The 24,034-nt window shown below is 36.9% G+C and overlaps 1 protein-coding gene across 1 annotated transcript in view; it reads right to left on the minus strand.

Annotated features, from left to right (window-relative positions):
- Positions 1–23,035, minus strand: part of tdrd1 (tudor domain containing 1) — a 136,154-nt gene extending 113,119 nt beyond the window's left edge. The window contains exons 1-2 of the mRNA XM_039775925.1: positions 22,979–23,035; positions 250–552 (exon numbers count right to left, since the gene is read on the minus strand). Coding sequence (XP_039631859.1) covers positions 250–535 — 286 coding nt within the window. The 5' untranslated portion in view covers positions 536–552; positions 22,979–23,035. The remainder of the gene's footprint in view (positions 1–249; positions 553–22,978) is intronic.
- Positions 23,036–24,034: the final 999 nt, after the last annotated feature.

Consider the following 24,034-nt stretch of genomic DNA (forward strand, 5'->3'; position numbering starts at 1 on the left):
TAGAATCATATGTAAGAGATGGGGGGCACCAAATCCAAAATGCCAGTAATTAAACTTACATAACAATTTTTTTTTTTAAACTGCAAACATTTAAAATCCAAATATGTGTAAAAAGTTAAAATATTAATTCCAGATAAAAACACTGCATGAGCCAAAATGCTTTTAGTCAGTGAAAAACAACTGACCTTGAAAGAATGAAACATGCATTTCACTGTACATTAGGTGAAAAAGTCTAATCAACTACTTTACCAGAGAATTCCTCCCTCTTTAATTCAGCTTCTACTGCCTTTTCATTTTTGCTAAGGCAACAGGTGTTTGCAGAGTTTACAGCTCCTCCAGATGATAAGCGAGCATGTGCCAAATATTCTTCTGATGCCAAACAAAAACTGAAGTTCATATTTTCAAATGGATTATTTCTACATTCCTCCTTAGACCTTCTTGGATTTAAATTTGGAAATGTTGTTGGTTTCCTTAGTGGCATGAAGGTACGTGGTGTTGACGGGTTGGTCCGAAAACTTCTAATTTTATCTTCCATCTCTTTAACAAGCCAACCTGAAGGGGAGAAGTTTATCTTTTATATGAAATAACTTATTTTGATGCACTCGATTTCAAAAATAAATTGCATTAACATTCTACACACACACATGATTTTTACTAGGTAATAATAAACAGGGCCAAACCATACAATAAGAAAAAATAACATCTTTTTTTACTTGACTTGAGACAATATTCAGTGTAAATAAACTGGATTTGCCACACTCCCAAATAAGTCTTAACATCAAAAAAAGCCAGTAAGTAGAACGAACAGTAAAGCTGAAAAACCACAGCAGCATTGGCTGCCTAAAGAGACATGAAAGAATAGGTATTATAAAAATAGTCTCAAAAATACATCTTCAACAACGTCTGAAAAAGCTGTCTTTTTCAAGTCTCACTTCTTTCAAAGATGGCACACAATTTACACTTGTGTTACAACAAAGCCTGTCTAAGTAAAATAAAACACTACCAAACACATGATTTCCTTTTCAAAATTGTTTATACTGCAGTTTGTCCATATTTTCAGAAGGATGGATCAATCATTAAAGCTAACATGACATTTTCATTTAATGACATAAAATAGATTAACATGGCTAAGAAATGTCACTGCATATCAACAGTGGACTGGGGCTTTGACCTAGCCCATCCTCACATTTGTCCCTAAACCCCTGGCAAATCCAATCTTGGGTCTGTGGCTTAACAAACTTAAAATCAAATATGGCAATCCAAAGTGCCCAGCTTCAGAGTTGCCACTTTTTGTACATGTATATTAGCACGCAGTAGGGGTGGGCAATATAGCCTCAAACTTGTATCACGATATTTCAAAGAAATTAGTGATAATTAGATTTATGACATTACAGAAAAAAAAGTCTGAACAAAGTATTATTGGCGATTTCAGTTTATAGGCAGCAATATTTATTTGTGCAAACAAAATTAAAGGCATTTTTCATTGCTTTGTGCGACTGTCATTGATGACTGACTACCTGATTCAAAGTGTGAATCTATTGCCACAAGGTACCAGCATCCACAGCATTATACAGTGATCCCCCGCTGTATCATGGTTCAGCTATAGTGCCCCTGCACATCCTACCTGTAGTGTACTTTGCAGCAAATTCAAAACAAAGCATAAGGTTTTCAGCAGTCACTATAGTAGACAAAGAGTTTCGCATTACAGTACCCAGATGATTTCTTACAAGGCCCGTTACTGGCTGAAAGAGGAGACTCAACCAATCAGAGCGGGATTTTCATTCTCTTGGGCTCTGACTGACTGCTGCTAACGTGGTACAAGAACAGCGAGCGTGGGTCCCCAACACTGCGTATTGCATACCTTGCTTGTGGTCCGAGCAAACTTTTTTGAACTTTTCATTTTGTTTTAAGCCCTACGATGGCTTCCAAGCATCCTGCATCTTCTAAGAAGGGAAGGAAAGCATTATGTGGATGCCGCTCACCATTATGGCTTGAATGAATCGACGGTACGCTACATTATTATTATTATGTTACTCATATCCTTAGCCCGAAAGCTATATATCATATGTGCTTACAAAGTGTGTTTTAATAAGTTTACATGTGTTTAAAGAGTGTGGGATGGGCATTTTAAGGCTTAAACTATAAAAATGTTTATTTATATGATCTTTCTATATCGCGGATTTTCACCTATCGCTGATGGGCCTGGAACATAACTTCAGCGATAGGCGGGGGATCACTGTAGTGTAATAGTAGTTAAACAGCATAAGTCAAATGTAAGCACAAAAGTAGCCTTGATAGAGTTTTCCCTGGAAATTGTACGTATAACATAACTGCTTAACACTTTAGTTTAACAATTATACTAACTAAAGTAACTTAACCTTATAACTCTCCAGGAGCCTACACAATATTGTCACCTAATAAAATTGACCTCAAATTTTAAGAGCACATGTAAACAAACAGCTGCAGTCCAAACAAACCTTCAGTCAAAATGTAAACACTCACTGCTTATAACAATATAATAAAAATGCTGTCAAAACTTAAAAAGCAGTTGCCTTTTCTGGATTATCATCAAATGAGGAAGAATATCAGTGCTGAACTGTTGCATTGCCTCTAATTTCTTGTGTAAACTTAAAAAGGATATACCATGAAATGAGGCAAATTAGAATGTCAGTGCTGGAACTGTACAAGTAAACACTAAAAAGTTAACTAGCCATCCTTATTATCAAAATTTCACAATAAACTAGTTTACAATTTTATAGGCTTTAGTATCTCTTATGGGCCACACACACAAGTGATAAACAAGAAAAATATAAAATAATTTTATATTTACTGTATATGCGTAGCAGCACAAAAATTAAACATTGACATTTATGTTCTGTTAATTTGAAGATATATTAAATTTATTTCATAGTTGAAGATTAGTTTATGCATTAGGAATAGGGGTAGATAATGATTCAGTTTTATTAGGGTACTGTTTCTTTAAGAAAGGGTGCTGCATTTCAGGGGTTATTCTGAGCTAGGAAGTCTTAAGTTTTTTTTTATAACTGTGGAAATATAACATGGAAAATAAATGTTGTTTAAAGGAAAGCATGGCTTTTGTCTTTCGTGACTCAAAGAGCATTGCCTTGTTTCTCTCTGTTTTTTGTTTCTTTGCGATTATAACCCAGTCCAAACAGCAACTCGCTAGCGCGTTAAGACTTCCTGCCATCAGTCGTAGCTGTTACACTACCAAGTATGATGCTAGCAGTCACGCTCAGCAGTTACTTCTGTACTTTTTAATTAAACTTCTTCCTTTCAATTTTTGTGTGTTCCAAGTATTTTTCTCTCATTTCCCTTTTCAAAGCAAAAATGAGCTGGAGTCAAGCAGCAGAATCCCCCACAAACCAGTCATTTTCATTTCCTGGTCTTTTTCAAGTGATTCCATCCACTGTTTGTTCTTCCAGTCATATGGAGTGCAACTAGCAAATGCTTCAGTGATGCTCGATTGGGTCATTTGTTCACTTTTTGGCCCATATTACCAACTGCTAGTATCTCTTTATGTGCCTTCATAGCCTGGTTGTACTGGACAGAATGTTTTTGCTTTAAGTGGAGAATCAAGTTCACTGCGTTTACACCTTTAGCGGTTACACTATTATTGCATGTTTTTCCAAGTATTGTGCTTTGTTGGAGGTCTGACGTCTTATAACCTAATCACTTCCATACTACTGAAGCAGCTCACTTTTTAGGTGCTAAATCATTATCGGGGTCTCACATGCTGCTCTCACTCTCAGCTTGTCACGTTGTGTGTGCTAGGGATTATGTACTGTATCATTGATAATCGCGAGATGACACTTTATCACGTCAGTTTACACCGGTGCTATCGTGGACGGTATGATATGGCACAGCCCTACCATGCAGTGCATTAAAATTTTTTTTTTTAAATGTTAGTCTCTCATATATCCTCCCTATGGCATTTGCCACATGATTGACATACAGGGCGGCCAATATGAGATCTCTTTTCTTCTAACACACTGGTCATCCCGTAAGCACGATCAAACGCACGAGCTATTGCAAAACTCCGGCTATCTCAGTAATCTAGTTAGCCTTCCAATTTATATCGACTAAAGAAGGGATTAAAAAAAAAAAAAATGTTGTTTATGGGCTGGATGTGGAATTGGAAGATGATTTTTTTCTCTCACAATCAAAGTGCATTTGTCTGATCTGTCAATCTAGCATTGCTATTCCAAAGAAGGAAAATGTGGAAAGGCACTTTCGAACTGTTCATAAAAACTACGAAACTGACTTCCTTCTAAAAAACAATCTGAGAAAGAGAAAGGAGAGGCAACTAAAATCGCAGTTGAGACGCAAAGGAAGGCGTGTGCGCAACTTGACAGCATATGCTACAGAGCAGATTGAAAATTGTCTGTCAGACTTTATCTAATGGAAAAAAAAGTAACGATTCCAGTGTTGCCCAATGTAGCGGAGTAAGAGTATTGTTTCTTTTTCACAAATGTACTCAAGTAAAAGTAAAAAGTATGGTGCAGTAAAACTACTCTTAGAAGTACAATATTTTTAAAAGTTACTCAAGTAAATGTAACTCATTATATATATACTAGACATTAAGCCCGTTACAATAACGGGCGCTAGAACAGTAGTGCATAAACATTAGTAGGAACAGTCTATATTAAATGGCAAGGACCTTGACCACATTCTGTTTCGTCTTAATTTTTTTTTTTGTCAAAAATATTTTTTCAAGAAGCCTAAAGTAAAATATTAATAAAAATAAAATAGAAACGTACATGACAATACAGTAAGTATAATTAGTATTGCCTTAGTGTAAAACTTTGTAACAATCTGTAAGACACAATATCTGAAGAAGATATTTAGGTAAAATTTTAAATTTTTTTACCTCATGAAATTTTTCTGTACAATTTCATTATAGACAACATTTCTTGTAAATATTCTGTCTGAGTTTGGCAACAGTTTGCCTTGTTCAGGAATCTCTACAACCTTGACAACAACATCTGGAAAACTTCTAACTCTTGATAATGCAACATAAAACTGACCATGGCTGAATACTGGTTCTGGCAAGTAAACGCCAACCTTTTCTAAGGTTTGCTCTTCTGAGTCTTTCTCTTTTAGCGTTTTTCTGACAGTCATTTTCTTTTTGTTCAATCGATCTATTTGCTCGTATTTTTCTTTGTCTTTCAGCGTTTCTTTTGTTGATGTTTACTTGTTGAGCTGACCGTTCTTCCAGGAGATGTTGCTTATATAGAATTTGATTGTCTGTGTCTTTTGTCCTACTTGACGTGTCCTTTTTTTGGGTGGCATGTTGTTAGTTGATACTGGCTTGTATGTGGCTGTAATATGCATCCTTTAATATGTCTTTAATTTTCTCTCGCAATAATACTGGTTTGTATTTCCATAAAATGCCTGTAATTTTCTCTGACAGTAATACTGGCTTTGATGTCCGTAATATGATTCATTTTCTGTCACAACAGTGGGCAATCAGCAGAGTGTCCCCAGCAACTGATATAATGTGTGGCATGCTGCTTATAATCGTGCCTGTGGCGTCTCCCCAGCAAGTACTGTGCAGTTCCCCAGCAAGTATTTAATCTGTGGGGGCATGCAACTGATTATTTTGTGTGGCGTCTCCCCAACAACGGATTTTATGTGCGTTGCCGCAACTACTCAATCAGCACTCTCCCCAGCAATGGTGTCCTTTATATCTTATTATGCGCAGCCGTTCACTGTGTGCCCAGCTTCCAGTGTGTGTGCTTTATTTGCTCATCGTGCGCGGCGGCGGATAAGCCATTCACTGCGCGCCCAGCTTCCAGTGTGTGTGCGTCCACGTGCCTAGCGCATGGGCGGGGCACGGTACAATGTGCGGCACAGCCCGCGCATGCGCACTTCACCAGAAGACACACACACACGGACACTTGGACGCACACATGGGTTTTATTAAAGAGGATATATATATATATATATATATATATCTATACTAATAAAAGGCAAAGCCCTCACTGACTGATTGATTCATCACTAATTCTCCAACTTCCCGTGTAGGTAGAAGGCTGAAATTTGGCAGGCTCATTCCTTACAGCTTACTTACAAAAGTTAGGCAGGTTTCATTTCGAAATTCTACATGTTACAGTCATAACTGAATCCTACTTACATACTCGCAAGCAAATCCACAAGTTTATAGAGACGCTGTCGCTAAATACTCGCAAGCAAATCCACAAGTTAATAGAGCTTCTGTTTCTAGGTACGATCCCAATAATGGAAAGTGGCTCATACGAAAACAACAGGTCTGGCTCAAAAAAGCCGATTGTGGATTTGCGTACGACCCAAGCATACATTATGAATCTGACAAAACAGTACACATTGGATCCATGGATGTTCACTGTGACTATTGTCAAGCTCATAAGTGGAAATGCGAGTCTCTTGGTTTGTGCTGTAACGTGGTAAAGTCTCTCTCAGTCCTTTACGTAAGCTTCCGGACCTTCTTGAGAGCCTGTTAAATGGCGAACATCCTCAAAGTGAGCATTTCTTGAACAACATTTGAAAGTACAACAGCGCATTTCAAATGACGTCATTTGGTGCTAACCAAATCGTTGAGGGAAATTTTATGCCTTCATTTAAAGTTCAGGGACAAGTGTATCACTTGATTGGCAGTCTTTTACCTATGCCGACTGAGGAACGCAAATTTATTTTGTCAGGGACGATGAAAAGGAAGCACAAATGCACTGCGCTAATGTTTCTGGAGTTAACATACCCCTGGTAAAGCAATTACAAAAAATGCTGCATGATTGTAACACTTACATCCAGGACTTCCACTCCGCAACGGACAGTATTTCAGATGAAGACAAAGACTTCAAAGTTGTCATTCACGCCGACAAAAAACCATTACATGCACACAAAGGCAGATTTAATAAACCCACAGTTCGTTAAGTTGGTGTTGTCATCGTTGGGCAAACGTTCGACAATAGGGATATTGTCTTGAAAACCAGAGACAAACTGCAAAGCATTAAGGAAACCTCATGTTCTGCTATGGTGAAGACAGCTATTCTGCGTCTATACCTCAAGTTCATGCTGCCAGAAAGTTACCTATGAAGAAAACCGTCTCTGCAGCAAACTTCTGTTCATACCAGCTTATGATCAGACAACATCATGATAATACTATCCTTTCCTTCCGAACTTTATTAAATCAGTCTTTAGTTGATATGTACGCAAAAATTGAATCCGAAAGACTAAATTATATCAGACTAAATCAGAAAAAGCTACAAACTGAAAATTATGTTCACTTAAAAGATGCTATTGACAAAAACGACACTAATTTAATTGAACTTGGTCAAGCTGTGATATTACCATTGTCCTTCACTGGAGGACCTCGCTCTATGCACGAGTGTACACAAGACGCAATGACATATGTACATCATTATGGCCGCCCTGACTTATTCATCACATTTACTTGCAATCCAATATGGACTGACATCACTGATGTTCTCCTTCCACGTCAAAAACCTCACAATCGCCACAACCTTATCAGTCGTGTATTTCATCTCATGATTCGCAAAATGATAGACTTGTTCACGAAGAGTAACAATTTCGGGTGTAAAAATTGCTACATGTACACCATAGAGTGGCAAAAGCGAGGTATTCCCCATGCACACATTCTGTTGTGGCTAAAAGATAGGATTAAACCAGCTGTCATCGATCAAGTCATCCGTGCAGAAATTCCTGATCCACAGACTGACCCTGCCCTCCACAAAATAGTAAAATCCACCATGATTCATGGCCCATATGGACCTCATAATATCAACTCACCCTGCATGATCAACAGAATATGCAGTAAGTAGTACCCGCGTCCGTTCATCTCAGAAACTCAGACCGGAGAAGACGGTTACCCTCAGTACCGCCGGCGCGCACCTGCTGACGGAGGGCATACAATTTACATCAAAGGAGTAGATATCGACAACAGATGGGTGGTCCCTTATAGTCCTGTGCTGTCCCGCTTCTTCAATGCTCACATCAATTTTTAATTTTGCAATTCAGTAAAATCGATCAAACACATCTGCAAGTATGTTAAAAAAGAAGTGACCAGGCAGTATTTACAATACAAAATCAATATGACGAAGTATCTCGATACGAAGCTGATCGTTACATTAGTAGCTCTGAAGTAGCCTGGCGCATTTACTGTTTTCCCATTCACAAACGTTTCCCTCCGGTCGTTCATCTTGCTGTGCATCTTGAGAACGGACAAAGAATGTTGCCGATAATGTACACAATCCACCACAGACGACACTTTTAGCGTTCTTTGACCTTTGCAAACACCATGATTTTGCAAAACAACTTCATTATAATGAAATTCCATCATATTATGTGTGAGAAAACAACATGTTTCGTCAGAGGAAACAGGGCAACCCTGTACCAGGACATGCGGGAGTGAAAAAAGATTATGTGCTGGGACGGGTCTACACTGTGCACCCGAATAACTCTGAATGCTACCATCTACGACTGCTGCTCAACAAAATCACAGGTTCCACGTCTTTCAAATCTCTCAGAACAGTTGATGGTGTCCTACATCCGACCTATAAGTCGGCCTGCAGGGCACTTGGTTTTTTACATGACGATATCAACTGGGATGAGACTCTACAGGAAGCTGCTCTGTCTTGCTCACCTCAAAAGATCTGTGAACTCTTTGCTGTCATGCTGGTGTTCTGCCAAATGGAAAACCCCTTAAACCTAGGGGAAAAACATAAACACAGCATAGCAGATGATGTTAGGAGACAGACTGAAGGAGAATATATACGAACAGAAGTCCACCAGTGGTTACACTTGATCTATAACAAGTGTCTACAGTTGCTTGTAAAATACTTAATTGCTATTGGAGGTCAATCTCTTCATCATTACGGTTTGCCTTCACCTTTCACAGAACTGGCACAACTTGCGTCAAATCCCGAGTACTTGAAAGAGACATCTTATAACACCTCGCAATTAGCCAATATAGTCACAAATAACGAGCTGTTGCTAAATAGTGAACAAAAGTCAGTTTATAAGCAAGTCATGAGCAGCGTTGTCTTGGCCACTAGCACGGTGTTTTTCCTTGATGCTCCAGTAAGGAACTGGTAAGACATTCCTAATAAACCTTCTCCTTGTAAAAATCCGAGCAAAACTTAACATTGCCATAGCTGTGGCTTCTTCTGGCATTGCTGCAACTCTTCTTGAGGGTGGCAGAACTGCTCATTCAGCTTTCAAGCTGCCTCTGAACCTCAACCATACTGAATCCCCCATGTGTAACATATCAAAGCAGAGCAACATGGCTGAAGAGCTGCGACAATGTCAGCTTATTGTCTGGGATGAATGCACTATGGCACACAGAGGAGGTGTTGAGGCTTTACACAGGACCCTCCAAGACATCCGAAACAAAAACAAACTTATGGGAGGCTTAACAGTGTTGCTGGCTGGAGACTTCCACCAAACCCTACCAGTCGTGCCCAGAAGAACACGGGCTGATGAAGTTAAAGCATCCCTAAAGTCTTCATACCTATGGCCACAAATCAATGTTGTTACTTTAAGAATAAACATGAGAGTTCATTTGAAAGGCAACAAAAAAGCCGGGAAGTTCTCAGCTCTTTTGATGAGTATAGGTGATGGCAGCTTCAAAAAAATCATAAAATAAATATTTCTACAAATCTCTGTCTCCTTGTGAATACCTTGCAAAGCCTTCTTCAAAATGTTTACCCCAATCTACGAAATCTCCACCAAAACGACGTGTCATGGTTGAGAGAGACAGCTATCCGGACACCAAAAAATGACATGACTACGACTATAAACCACATTTTACTTCAAGAACTACCTTCATAACCGAAAACATATCAGTCTGTTGATTCAGTTGTAGAAGTGGAAGACGTGGTACACTATCCGGTAGAGTTTCTCAACACTCTAAATCCTCCAGGCACTCCTGAGCATAATCTCATTTTGAAGGTTGGGGCACCAATAATGTTACTGAGAAACTTATAGCCACCGAAACTTTGTAACGGAATGAGACTTCAGGTAGGGCTGTTCGATATAACGATATATAACGGATGACAATATGAAAACATCTATCGCTGCACATTACGCTATCGTTTGTTTCGTGGTGTCGCAAAATAAACTGTTTACGGCAATATTTTTTTCATTGTTTTGATGGCCACCACGTGGATGCAGACACACTAGTATGGCTGATGAAGACGAGGCAACACCAGGTAGCTCCACACAGAAGGACCTTGTTCCTAAACGAGGGGCTACCTCTGTAGTATGGAGATGGTTTGGATTTGAAGAGTCTGACACGGACCAGAAAACGGTACTGTGCAAATTATGCTGCAAACCGATCGCTACCACAGACTCCAACACGACAAACCTCTTCTACCACCTCCGCAAAAAGCACGTGAGCGAGCATGCAGAGAGTTTACAACTGAGAGGCAGGCCACGTAGGATATTACAGTTGTAAAGGTACTATTTAAACGAGCATGTTAAAAGTTTGGAAGATTAATTGCAACCAAAACAATTTGCTTAAGGCATAATTTTCCCTGCAGCGTTTGCTGTCAGCGTTAATCTTGTTAAAATTACGTTTACGCAACAACATTAACGGCAAATCTCCGTTAACGAGTTACCGCGGATCGCCCCGTGCTTGGGGCTGGACGGAATCAACACGTTAGCGCCGTCCAGTCCCACGCACGGGCGATCAGCTGTAACTCATTAACGGAGATTTGCCACACTACGATGTGCAAATTAACATTTTACTAGAATGTAGCCTAAAAAATATTATATTGGGTCACTGCTTTTTGCAGATGATGTTGTCCTGTTTGCTTCATCAGGCCGTGATCTTCAGCTCTCTCTGGATCGGTTCGCAGCTGAGTGTGAAGCGGCTGGGATGAGAATCAGCACCTCCAAATCCGAGAGCATGGTCCTCAGCCGGAAAAGGGTGGAGTGCCCTCTCAGGGTTGGGGAAGAGATCCTGCCCCAAGTGGAGGAGTTCAAGTATCTCGGGGTCTTGTTCACGAGTGAGGGAAGAATGGAGCGTGAGATCGACAGGCGGATCGGTGTGGCGTCCGCAGTGATGCGGGCTCTGCCTCGGTCTGTCGTGGTGAAAAGGAGCTGAGCCGTAAGGCAAAGCTCTCAATTTACCAGTCGATCTACGCTCCTACCCTCACCTATGGTCATGAGCTATGGGTAGTGACCGAAAGAACGAGATCGCAAATACAAGCGGCTGAAATGAGTTTCCTCCGCAGGGTGTCTGGGCTTTCCCTTAAAGATAGGGTGAGAAGCTCAGTCATCCGGGAGGGGCTCAGAGTAGAGCCGCTACTCCTCCGCATCGAGAGGAGTCAGATGAGGTGGCTCGGGCATCTGATCAGGATGCCTCCTGGACGCCTCCTGGTGAGGTGTTCCGGGCACGTCCAACCGGGAGGAGGACCCGGGGAAGACCCAGGACACGCTGGAGGGACTAAGTCTCCCGGCTGGCCTGGGAACGCCTTGGGATTCTCCCGGAAGAGCTGGAAGAAGTGGCCGGGGAGAGGGAAGTCTGGGCCTCTCTGCTTAAGCTGCTGCCCGCGACCCGACCTCGGATAAGTGGAAGAGAATGGATGGATGGATGGATAATATATTTTTGTCGTAAGCCTTATTGCTGCTACAGTTTGAAGTACAATGTTTACATTTGGTTTTGACAGTTAATGTTAGACTTGTATTTATTTTGTTTAAAGGGTTTATTGGCCTTATATAGTTTAGTTGTTAGTGCTTTGATTCTTTTATATTTAATATATGTTGTGAGAGTTATTGCTGCTACAGTTCACATTTTGTTTATGTCAGGCATTTTATATAGCAGTATTTTATATTGGGCCTTTAGTAATTTGTTTTTAAAAAGTGTTTTATATTTGATACATTAACATTTTATGTTTACATTCTAAGTCAAACATTTGCTCAAATGTTCTAAATAAAAGAACAGAAATAATTACAAGTTGAGTACTTCTCATTTTTGATTTTTAATTTAAATGAAAAAAAAAGGAGTGGTGATTATAAAAACTATTCACTGAATACAAAGAAAATGTACTATATCGTGATATCGGGATATGAAATGAAATATCGGGATATAAGATTTTGGTCATATCGCACAGCCCTAACTTCAGGTCACGTGTCTGCCAAACAACCTAACTGATGCAACTATTTTTACTGGCAGTGGCTCACGTGAGAGAGTTTTTATTCCTCACATTCTCGTTATACCATCGAATCTCCCATTTCAATTCAAACACATTCAATTTCCAGGCTCTGCTTCGCAATGACAATTAATAAGTCTCAGGGACAAACCATACAAAAGGTTGGCATTGATTTGAGACAGGATTGCTTTTCACATGGCCAACTGTATGTTGCATGCTCAAGAGTAAGCTCAGTGCACGGCTTGGTCATATTACAACTGGAGGGCTGAACTGACAACGTGGTATACAAAGAGATCCTTAACAAATAATTTTTTGTATATTTCCCTCAGTTTAAAAATATTAACTTTTTTTCTTAATAAAAATTTTAAGGCAGTATTTCGCCGCTGCGAAGCGTGGGTATTTTGCTAATATATATATATATGACCTGGTCAATTAAAAGTAGCTTGCAAGCTGAAAAAGTGTGGGCACCCCTGACATAGATCGTTGTAGACACGGAACACACATGAAATGCATGTGTTTCAAATAACGATATAGTATTTATAAAAGGTGTGATTTTGCTTGACTTCTCACTCTATACAACTCCAAGCAACTGACACCGCAGGTAAACAGACTTGAGCTGAGAAAACTGTGTGCCGGTGGGGGATGGGATAGCAGACTGCTTGCTGCTTATCAACACATTTAACCTATACCTTTCTTTTAGACTAAACAATGTTTCTCCTGTACTTTCCTTAATTGTGTTATTTAATTAAAATAGTAATTACTTATATCTGAAAACACAAAAACAGAAATGAGTGTAAACACAAAAACAGAAATGAGCGTAATGATGCAAGCCGCAACAATACCCTGTCACTTTTTAATAATAATGCTCCCACTGATCAGCCACTGACCTAAGTTGTAAGATTTTTCACTACAAAAAAACTTAAATTAGTAAAAGTAAATTAGCCAATCACAAAAAAAACATTATTTTCATCTTCTGCTTTTCTAGGTTATGGTAATTTAGTTTGTGTTCTTTTTCAGGTATTACACAAGTTGGGATAGGGCACTTTTGCTGTGAACTTCCTGTAAACAGAAGGCAGTAAGACAGACTTTATCAGAGAGAAAAGACCCGAGTATTAGTCATTACATTAAAAAAGTCTAATAACAAACTGAGAAAAATAAATTAGAGTTGTTCTGTTGCCACTTTTTGTGGCATTACAAGTGTATTTTTTGAGCATGTCCGTGCCAAATAAATAACATTCGACGTTTTGAAGAAATCATTTTATGACACGATTTACCTTTATTTATTTACTTACTTCCTAAAGCCTAAAGTCACAAGTAGTGTGCAGAGGGAATGCTCAAAAATGTGTGTAATACCACGAAAAGTTCCTGCTGACACTTTAGTATGCAAGCAATGGTCTGTGCGCATTCTTGCTCCGATGTAGAAGGGAGTTTAGCTCTGTTACAGCGCGTCTATGTGAAAACAGCAGTATCAGATGCGGGGGTGGGGTGTGTTTGGGCTCGTGAACGCGGCTGAGATAATAAAACTGACTTTAAAAAAAAACAAAAAAAAAAACAAAGCTAACCTTTACAAGTATCACAAATTACACTGGCTGTTACAGATTGAAATCGAATGTATGTTTTTATTCTAAAATAGTAAGACTAAGAGTAGTTTACTTCTCAAAACGGAGTGGTGCAGGATCAAACTCGCAACCTTTTGATTCCCAGTTGGCAGCTGACTCTATTGCGCCACAGAGACATTTATAATAAACGGGTGTCAATGTCGCATGTTAAGGCGGCTTTTTGTTTCTGCAGTTATATTTTTGAATAAAAGCGCAATTGTTGTGTTAGCTTTGTACCTTTTGTGAAAGTATTTGTTTGATACTTCAGGCTTTATACATTATATAGTTTATGCCTACATTTTGTCATCTACTACTAAAATATAAAAAACGTTTCTGTTTTAACAATGTGTTTACACAGATTACTGTAGAAACAGAACAGACATGAAATGCGTGTGTTCCAAACAACGATCTATTATTTCCATTCTAAAACTCCACTTCACTCCCAGAAAATCAATCAAGGCATGAGCTGGGAGAAGTTTGTGCACGTCGGTTGAGGGATGGAATAGCCGGCTGCTTGCACCCTGATTTTTATCAGCACATTTAGATGACAAAAGACGCTGGTGGAGAGCTGTGAACAATTTTAAGAAGCGATTTAAGGTGGGACGGATTTACGAGTTTTTTCGTAGGCTCTGGGAATTCTAGTGTTAAGTAAAACAGCAAAAAAAAAATACTTTAATGATTTCAAACCTTTTTGACTTTTGAGCAAAACAAACACGGTTTGTGCGAGTTTTGAATGTGAGCAAACTTGTGTACAGTTGCTTACATTTTCAATTCCAAAGTGAACAGATAAAGAATAATTTTTAATTGTTTAGTAATCAATAGGCTTGTCAGTTTAACAGAAAAAAATGGCCTATGTTACTCTTACATCTTAGGGCTCATTTATACTTCACGCTCAGAACGCATATGCACCCGCATCATGGCTGCAACGCATTCCCAGCATTCATTTGATGCATCCTCTAAGCAGGTCCTCAGAAATTAACGCGATGCGTGCGCAAGTTGCAGAACCAGCAAAATGTTGAGGGGTGCAGTGTGAAAGATTGAATGTGACGTCAGACTCGCTGTTTACTATTTACAGTACATGTGACAGAAAGCTGCTTTGAGGATCCTATGGGATCAATGTGCGCGCTTCGATGTTTGATGAATATTTCAATGTGGTGAAGCAAAATACCGACATACAAATGAAAAAAATTGGTGCTTTTATATTCAAGTGTCGCATATTCCTGATCATAATGACACAATACGATTTTAAAAGTCTCACGCACCATCTTTTGTGCCGTCTTATTTCTGGAGCTTCCTCCTGACCTGACAGCAGCGGCATACAGCAATAGATCACCACACAGAACACATTAAATGTATGATATTCCAGCTCTCTGCACATTTAGATTTATATTTGATATCACTTTCATGATGAAATGCATTAAAGTATGTATGTTACATTTTACAGATAAATTGTTAATTTCATTTAAATAACGAATACTGTTAATAATTACACACATGGGGGTGACACGGTGGTGGAATGGTAACACTGCTGTCTCGCAGGGAGTCACGTCACTGGTACTCCCTGCCTGGGGTTTACGTTTTCCTGTGGTGGGCTGGCACCATGCCCGGGGTTTGTTTCCTGCCTTGCACCCTGTGTTGGCTGTGACTGGCTCCAGCAGACCCCCGTGACCCTGTAATTAGGATATAGCGGGTTGGATAATGGATGGATAATAAATGAATAAAGATAAATGGAAAAAAGAGAGCAGAGAACCTGCTTGCTCAATTTAAATGCTTGTTCTAAAATGTTATTGATCAGATCCTGCCAGGTTTTGAAAAAGTTTTGTACCGATCCTCTAAGTGCAAATTAGCTTTTTTCCAGTTTCAAAGAGTATATAACATCAGTTACCCACTGACTTAGAATAGGTGAGTTAGGATTCTTCCAACTGAGCAAGATAAGTCAACGTGCCAATAGTGTAGTAAAGGCAATTGCAGTTTGTTTGTCCATCTCCATTTTAAGCCCATCTGAAAGTACCCCAAACACAGCTGTAAGTGGATTAGGAGGGATTGTGACACCAAGGCTGTCTGAAAGGCATTTAAAGATTTTGGTGCAGAATGATGTTAATTTGGTGCACGCCTAAAACATGTGGCCCAGTGAGATCGGAAACTGACTGCAGGTTAGATCTTGCCCTGGAAACATTTTGGACAATTTTAAATATGAGATGCGCTTGATATATAATTTTGAGTTGAATAGTACTATGCTTTGCGCATATGAAGCTCAAGTGAATTCTGTGCATTGCTACTTTCCACTCCTTTTCTGAGATGTTAAGTGAGAGATCCTTTTCCCACCGTACTCTTGGATCTTTGAAAGGGTGGGACAGCATGTTAGCCTTTTTTATCATCTTATTAGACACCTCATGTTTGGAGTTTTGGATTATTTTTTATTTATTTTTTTAAACGTAGGTACTGCATAAACTTTTGTAAGAAACAAGTATTGCACAATTAAAATTGTTATCCAACTTTATAATTACACCTCAAAAATTAGCAATGTGTAGCATGTAGCTGGTACTCTGGGGCGAAAAACTGTATAAATATAGTAATAGTAGTATAGTATAGTATAGTATAGTATAGTCCCCAGAGCTCTTGGTCTGGAATCCCTACAGATTTTATTTTTTTTCTCCAGCCTTTGGAGTTTTTTTTTGTTTTTTTCTGTCCACCCCGGCCATCAGACCTTACTTATTCTATGTTAATGTTGACTTATGTTTATTTTTTTTGACTTATGTTTATTTTTTATTGTGTCTTCTATTTTTCTATTCTTCATTTTGTAAAGCACTTTGAGCTACATTTTTTTGTATGAAAATGTGCTATATAAATAAATGTTGTTTATATGTTATATGTTGTTGTTGTTGTTGTAGTAAATCTAATGATTAAAAATTATTAAAACCTCTAAGTGCATGCATATTAACACTTAAGCAGCATTTAATTTCTAATGTCAATTAATTGAATTAATATTTGAGAATATATACAGTATTTTTGTTACACAAATAGTGAAAATTACTTTTTTAAATTCAGCTTTGGTTCTCTTATTTACATTACAGAAGAAATCAAACAAAATCACATCATGTAATTAGGAACAGCATTTTTTAATGCGATTTGTATTATGGAAAAACATTCTCTACATATTTTTATCAGTTAAAAAAGGTATGTATTTTAAAATGAATTTTATTAATTTTAGCATTTTAATTGGCACTGAACAATAAGAATACAGAGTTTCAATTATTAAAAAAAAATTAACATTTAACACCTGTGGTCTACAGTTTAAGTATAAAAGTATCAAAGATAACATCTTAATATGCTCTCTGTCCCTGGACAAGCAGAAGCTTAGTGTAAAAACTTTTTTGAAAGAGAGGAAAAATTGAATCAGTATTGGCCGATCTATTAATAATTTGGTGATCTGTATCAGCCCGAACAAAAAAAAAAAAAAGCCCGATTAGAGCATCCCTACTTTTTAACTAATTAGATCTAAGCATTAAGTTTTAATGAATCAGGAATCAGCACACAAATTTCACATTATCTTTGACTCCAGTATTTTAAAAAACACACTATTAACAATATCTAAAGCCTTTCTTCCACTTTATAAACATTGGAAAAATTAAAGACTAACACTGTAAATTGATTTGCTACATGAAATTGCATTCTAAACTGAAGCATATAATATTAATAATAACTTTAAAAAAATAAATAGCCTCCCCTTTTATTTTACAATGGAGGAAATAGGTACTGGGGTCTCACACTTTCTTGGGAGGAGCTATAATACATACAAAAGACATCCACTTTGAAGTAGCAAAGGTTCTGTCTTAAAAAAAAAAAAAAGTTTTTGAGGCATTCATGTAATACATTTTTTCAGTTTATTTTTGTTATCACAGATTATTAGTAATATTTTCTAATTTTTCCCTTTGCCACGTTATATTCTTATTATCCTACTTTATTTTCTGAAATTCTGTTTCCTCGTGGTAATATTCTGCCATAATTTCAATAACAGACAGATGTGCACTCAGACCATAGGATTACTTTTTCCCAAACCACACCTACTTTTTTCACCTACCTAATGCATGTGTTATTTTAAATAACCTGCAGAGTGAGATTCACACCAACTGGCTGCGTAGTGAGAACAGCACACGTATTTTCACTGTACTTTTGTATAAATATTACATCTGAACTGAACTGATTATATTCCATTGCATTTTTGGTAAAAGCTTTACATTACTGAAAGAGCCACCTGCATGTCTCTATTTCCATGACAGAGTTTCAATAGTAGATAAAAAAATATAAAAGTAAATAAATAACAAAAACTCATAAAAATGAAAAGGCAGAGTGTGCAATACAGCAGATTGAAGCACCACAAACCATTATCAACTTTTTTTAATTCATGATGAGTCGCTCTTGGAGGATATGATTTTTTTGAGTGAATAAACTCACTGATACCAAGCAAACCATAAATGCAAGGTGAGAACAAGCAAATTACATGCAGATACTAGTGCTGTAAGGCAGGAATGACAGCTCTGTACTACCACTCTGCCTATACATCTGCATTAAACTTATTAAACCTCAACCTGATAAAAGGTAATTGAACCAGCAAGGCTAAATTGATCCTACAGTGTGTCTTTTGGGTTTGCCCTGCGATAAATTGCCACCATGGCCAGGGCTTGATCCTGTCTTGTGAGCAATGCTTGCTGAAGCAGTGTCCTGGTGCTCCACAACCCTGCCCTGGATAAGCAGGTTATAGGCATCCATCTATCCATCTTAATAATATCTGTTCTGTTTTTGTCACATAATTGCAAGCTATACACATGCTCAATATTCTCTCTCACCACAAAAAAATATATTATTTTCTATTGTTATGAATGCTTTTACATTTACATTTTATTAATTCTGAAAAATTAGATTATGGGATGTTTTTTCTAGTTCTGAACTAAAATTTCTACTCTGAAAAGAGTAAAGTTCATAATCAGCTCTTCAAAAGACATGCACATTCTTTGCTATTTGCCTCTCTATTTGTTCTTCATCGAATAGTTGGAAAAGTCTGTTTTTGTGTTTTCTAGTGGGACTCCAGTAACCCATAAGCTCCACTATAAAATGCAAGAGAGACCCAGTTATTTTTTAAAATTTATAAACTATGCTTTACTTCTTTAGAATGCAATTTCATGTGATAATTAATACCCTGATTGGAAAAACTTAATTAACTTTGACTGGAAAAATAACCAATGTATTCTTTAAGACAGTTTCTAATTAAGGATATCCAAAAAATCATTTTAATTTACTGTATTTCAAGATAAGCTGACTACTGAAAAACTTTGACAGACTCTTTAAACCATTTTTTGTGGAGATTTCAGTTAATCCAAAAGGCCAAAACTTTAAACAGCCTAGGCCTTACTTACCTATCAGAACTTTGTATATTCAACCTACTAGCAAATTAAGATCCCAGTCTACTTGAAAAATAAAAGAATTAACAACACAGTAGTATGAGGTTCAGTTTTTAGGTACAGGCAACCAAACTTTTACTTTAGCATATCCTGATTAGAGCCGAGAGATTAGTTTTGCATATTGTTTGGTTTTTGTTAGCCATTTTTACAAAAATAATATGAGTATTACAATAATTAAACTTTTACTGACCCATCTCTATTCTATTTCTTTTCTCTGCATCCTACTACTGTGCCAATGCTCTACATTTGAGAGGTTTCCCTGCCCATGAGAAAGAAGCAGGCCATAGTGGGAGCCTTGGAATCCAAGGATGAAAGTATTCTGTTGTCTTAACGGACTGTCCAACTTGGACATATCTCTCCATATAAAAGAAAATCTTGAGACGAGACTACTGCAAAGAGATATTTTCAAGCCCCGCGAGACGAAACTATTGCCAAGTCATTCATTTTAACCATCCTCTCAACCATTTCAGGTTAACGGCCCACTCCCATGGTCCTCTCATTTGTGTGAATGCTTTTGTCAAGATATAGTTCCTGCGCTCTCAGCTCTTATAAATTTGAACGCTTTCCTCACTTTAACTTCCCAATAAAAGAAGACCTATTATGTCCAAATCTTATTGAAGACTTTCATCCCGAAGGGTTATCAAAAGAAGAAATGAGTACACGGACAATCCTAGCACCGAGAAACAATGGTCAAACCAATTAACACGAAAATTGTCGATCAGTTACACAGCAAATTGGTTAAATGTGTATCAATAGACTATGCTGAAACAGTTGGTGGTGATGGTGCGGAAGATGAAAACATCAACTTACAATATCCTGTAGAATATCTACAAATGTTAACACAGTCCAGTCTTCCACCGGCCGAATTACTGTTGAAAGAAGGATGTATTGTAATGTTATTGCGTAATTTAGGTAGGAGTAATGGGCTATGCAATTGGACAAGATTAGTTGTATTCAAAATTGGTCAAACAACTCTGACATGTAAAATTTTAACAGGCAACAAGAAAGGTAACGTAGTACATCTTCCGCAGATAACATTAGACATCAAAGGACATCTTTATATGCCATTTATATTAAATGTTTATCGTTTCCCCGCTAGAATAGCTTTTGATATGACAATTAACAAATCACAGGAACAAACATTCAACAATGTCAGTTTATTTATTAGAGAGAAAGAAACGATATTCACTCACGGACAGTTATACATTGCGTTCTGACGATGTAACTCCAAACACGGAATCAAAATTCAATGCAATATTGATGAAAAGTTAATTCTAAATATTATTTTTACTGAAGTTTTACAGTAAAAGTGTAAAAAGTATTTGCGTGTTAATATCAAAGTCAAACAGCATGAAAACATAACGCAACAAATACCTTTAACGCAACATGAAACAATTTTCTTTCAATTTATTACATTTTATTATTACATATTATCTGTTTAAATTGTACATCTGCATCCCTATACAAGAGTGGCAGGTCTCAGCCTAGGTCTCTAGAATTGTGACTGCCTTTGTCTTTAAACTAGGAGTGATAATAAACCATGGGCAGACCATCAAACAGGTTTATTTTCTCCTGGAATGCTACCAACTGGAGCTTTTGTTCTCCTCAACTATCCACAAGGATCATATTAAAAACATGTATTTCTAGAATCCTCTCACATTATTCAATTTGAAACCTTTTTGTTTCAGTGTGTGTTTTAAATGATCTGCAATGTGTGTGCATATAAGTGTGCAATTGTATTTTGTCCTGTGAATTTGTTACAGCACTGAGTGTGCATTCAGTGACCTGCTCTACAAAAATAAACGGAACAGAAAACATTTTCAGATATGTTACTATTCATAATAAATTATGTAAACTGAATGTTTAGTGAAATTTAAAGCTTGCAGATATTTATTCTAGTTTGTATGTTACTAAATTGAATTAAGCAGGTTTGAGAATTACACAGATATTTTTTTAAACCGCATATGAAACTAGAGAAATTAAAAAGTTACAAGAAAAAGAACTAAACAAAACTAAAGAATTCACTTGCATGGAAATCAAAATGCTATTTTAAGTAATGCCCTACCACGTATGTGAAAAAGAATTTATTTGTTATTTCATGAAAGAGTAACTAGTTGTCTTCTAACAACCAAACATAAATTAAAGCATAACAATGGTGCCAGGGTAATGAGTAAACATTTGTATATATCCTTGTTAAAACTGGAGTGGGTTGCCCATCAGGAAAAAAATAAGCATGATTTCCAGACACAACACAATCACAAATTAAGTTTTACAAATCCTTTGGAAATTTTAGCTTCTTATTTCGAATCCCAATACTTTTCTAAGAAGTGTCACTACTTGCTTTCAATAAAAAAAAAATCTTTTAACTTTTTCTAAAATTATGCTGTCAATTTATATATATATATATATATATATATATATATATATATATATACGTACTTGAACAAATTCCTTTGCTAATAAAAAATTCTATTGCCATTAATTCTTTTATATTTTATTAATTTTGAAAAGACTAGCTTCTTGGTTATTACTTTGAGTTACTAATTAAAAAGACTCTGAAATGAGTAAAGTTCATAACCAGTTCTTCAAAAGACATGTACATTCTTTGTTATTTGTCTCTCTGTGTTCTTCATCCAATGGTTAGTAAAAATATTAAGTCAGGTTGAAAAGAGATAACTGAAATAGCTTCTGTATTAATCACTCCCTCTTCTTCAATCAAAGTGAAAGGCATTATACTCTAAATATTAACGGAAGCTTCACAGTAGTTTGCCCTACTGACTCAAGGATCCAATTTTGTGACCTCAAACGATGTGTGCTTTCTTCCCATTTGTGTGGGTTGTTACACATAAGTGGGTGGTTATTGGGCAAATGGTCCTACCGAACGCAACGTACTAGTGCCCTGTCCAAGCACTGTTCCTGCCTTGCGCCTCGCCGCGACCATGCCCTGGATCAGCATATTAGAAGATGGATGTACTAAAAATGTTTTCTAAATTAATAGATCCAGAAAATTCCTCCCCCACCCCCCGCCTTACCTGTTGATTGCAGTGCGTTCTCTCGATCCGTTGCTTTAAACACTTTATTTTCAAGAATCACGGAGGAGCAAAATACATTAAGGAAGGTATTGAACTGCTGAACAATACACCCTCTTAAATAAAGAATCAGTGTTAAGTCTGTGGAAGTTTTCATTCGTCAAAATCAACAAGGACAATATTCATTTTTGGAATGTTGTCTAAGAAAAATGGCCGTGCAAGACGAATGTCGCTGAATGAAGGGGACGCGCAGCGCACACTCGTGTATTTTCTCAAATACTATTTAAAAGTAGTCGAGGAAAAAAAATAATCCGATGGTCGAAAGTTACGTTGGATTTAAAAAACAAATGTAAATATGTACTGGTAAATCTAACTGAACGATGACATTTTTCTACGATGAGCTGCAACTCTTCCACGTGCACGTGTTTTCCGACGAGGAGCGTAATGCTGCCATGGCCGTCGCCAGCATCAATCGTATTAAACTTTTATTTCGAAATATTAGGACACCCACGAATAAAAGATTTCTGTACTTTTGGACACTTGTCACACCTAAAAAAATAACCTATTTTATAAAAGAATGGTACTATCACCTATAAATATACTAATATACAGTAAGAATTTAATCAGGGATAGCACTATGATTAATATTCTGTCACAAGTTATAACTGATGTATTAACTTTTAAGCTTTCTTTAAAATAATAAACAACTAATACAAGCATACCCGTCCTTCTCAACCTCTTAGCGTCTTGCCGTCTTCGTGACTGGCGCCCTCTTCGTGTCGCGCATGCGCACACAATAGACAATACTATGACGATGACCTTAAAGTAGATTGTTAACTTATGTTTGTTGCAAAAAACTAATAGATATGCACACAAATTTAAGACCCACTAATGTATATTTTAGAATTATATTAAAGATTATAATAATGTATATATTTTAAAATAATATTATAGGTTCAAATAATTATATTTTATAGTAATATAGATTATAAGAATTATATAATTATTAATAATATTTATTTCAAGTATTACTATTATGATTATTTTGTTTACTGTTTACAATTTAATTTATAATTTGGCATTTGTAATGTGGCATTTGTTAATTATTATTATAATACCTTTATTTATATAGCACCTTAACCATGTTCAAAGCATCTTCACAAATTTTCAAATATTCAAAAAGGTACAACAGAAATAACACTGGCTATAATTTAATATCAAACATTAAACATCAGATAACAACAAATAAAACAGAACAAAAATATAATTTGTATTAATGCTTTTCATCACAAACAGTGCCCATGTGGCATATCTGGTGCACTAAGCAAGATATGCAACACATTTATTAAAATACTTCAAAAAATACAAAACATAAATTAAAAAAGTGGAAACAAAAACTCAATTGCTAATTTATAGCAATTATAATAAAAAAATATTCTACAATTATAATAAATAAGGTAAAGTGATACTAAAGTAAAACATATTTTACCAGTTTTTACATTGTACACAAATATTTACAAGAGTAAAGTTTATATCCAGAATGAAACATGTTACAGTATTGCACATCACATCAGGCCTGCAACCTAGTCTTCTTTGCTGCAAAGTCACCAATAATGTAATTTATGAGATTTGTCCAGCAACCTCATGGTTGAAGCTAGTGACTGCAAGACCACTAAGGCAATCCAGTGTCATGGTGGACCTCAGGTAAGTCTTAATGAGCTAAAGTTTAGAAAAGATCCTCTTTGCACCAGCTACTGTCATTGGAAGATTGGCTGAAA

The sequence above is a fragment of the Polypterus senegalus genome, chromosome 1, assembly GCF_016835505.1.
Source record: "Polypterus senegalus isolate Bchr_013 chromosome 1, ASM1683550v1, whole genome shotgun sequence".
Classification (NCBI taxonomy): Eukaryota; Metazoa; Chordata; class Cladistia; order Polypteriformes; family Polypteridae; genus Polypterus; species Polypterus senegalus.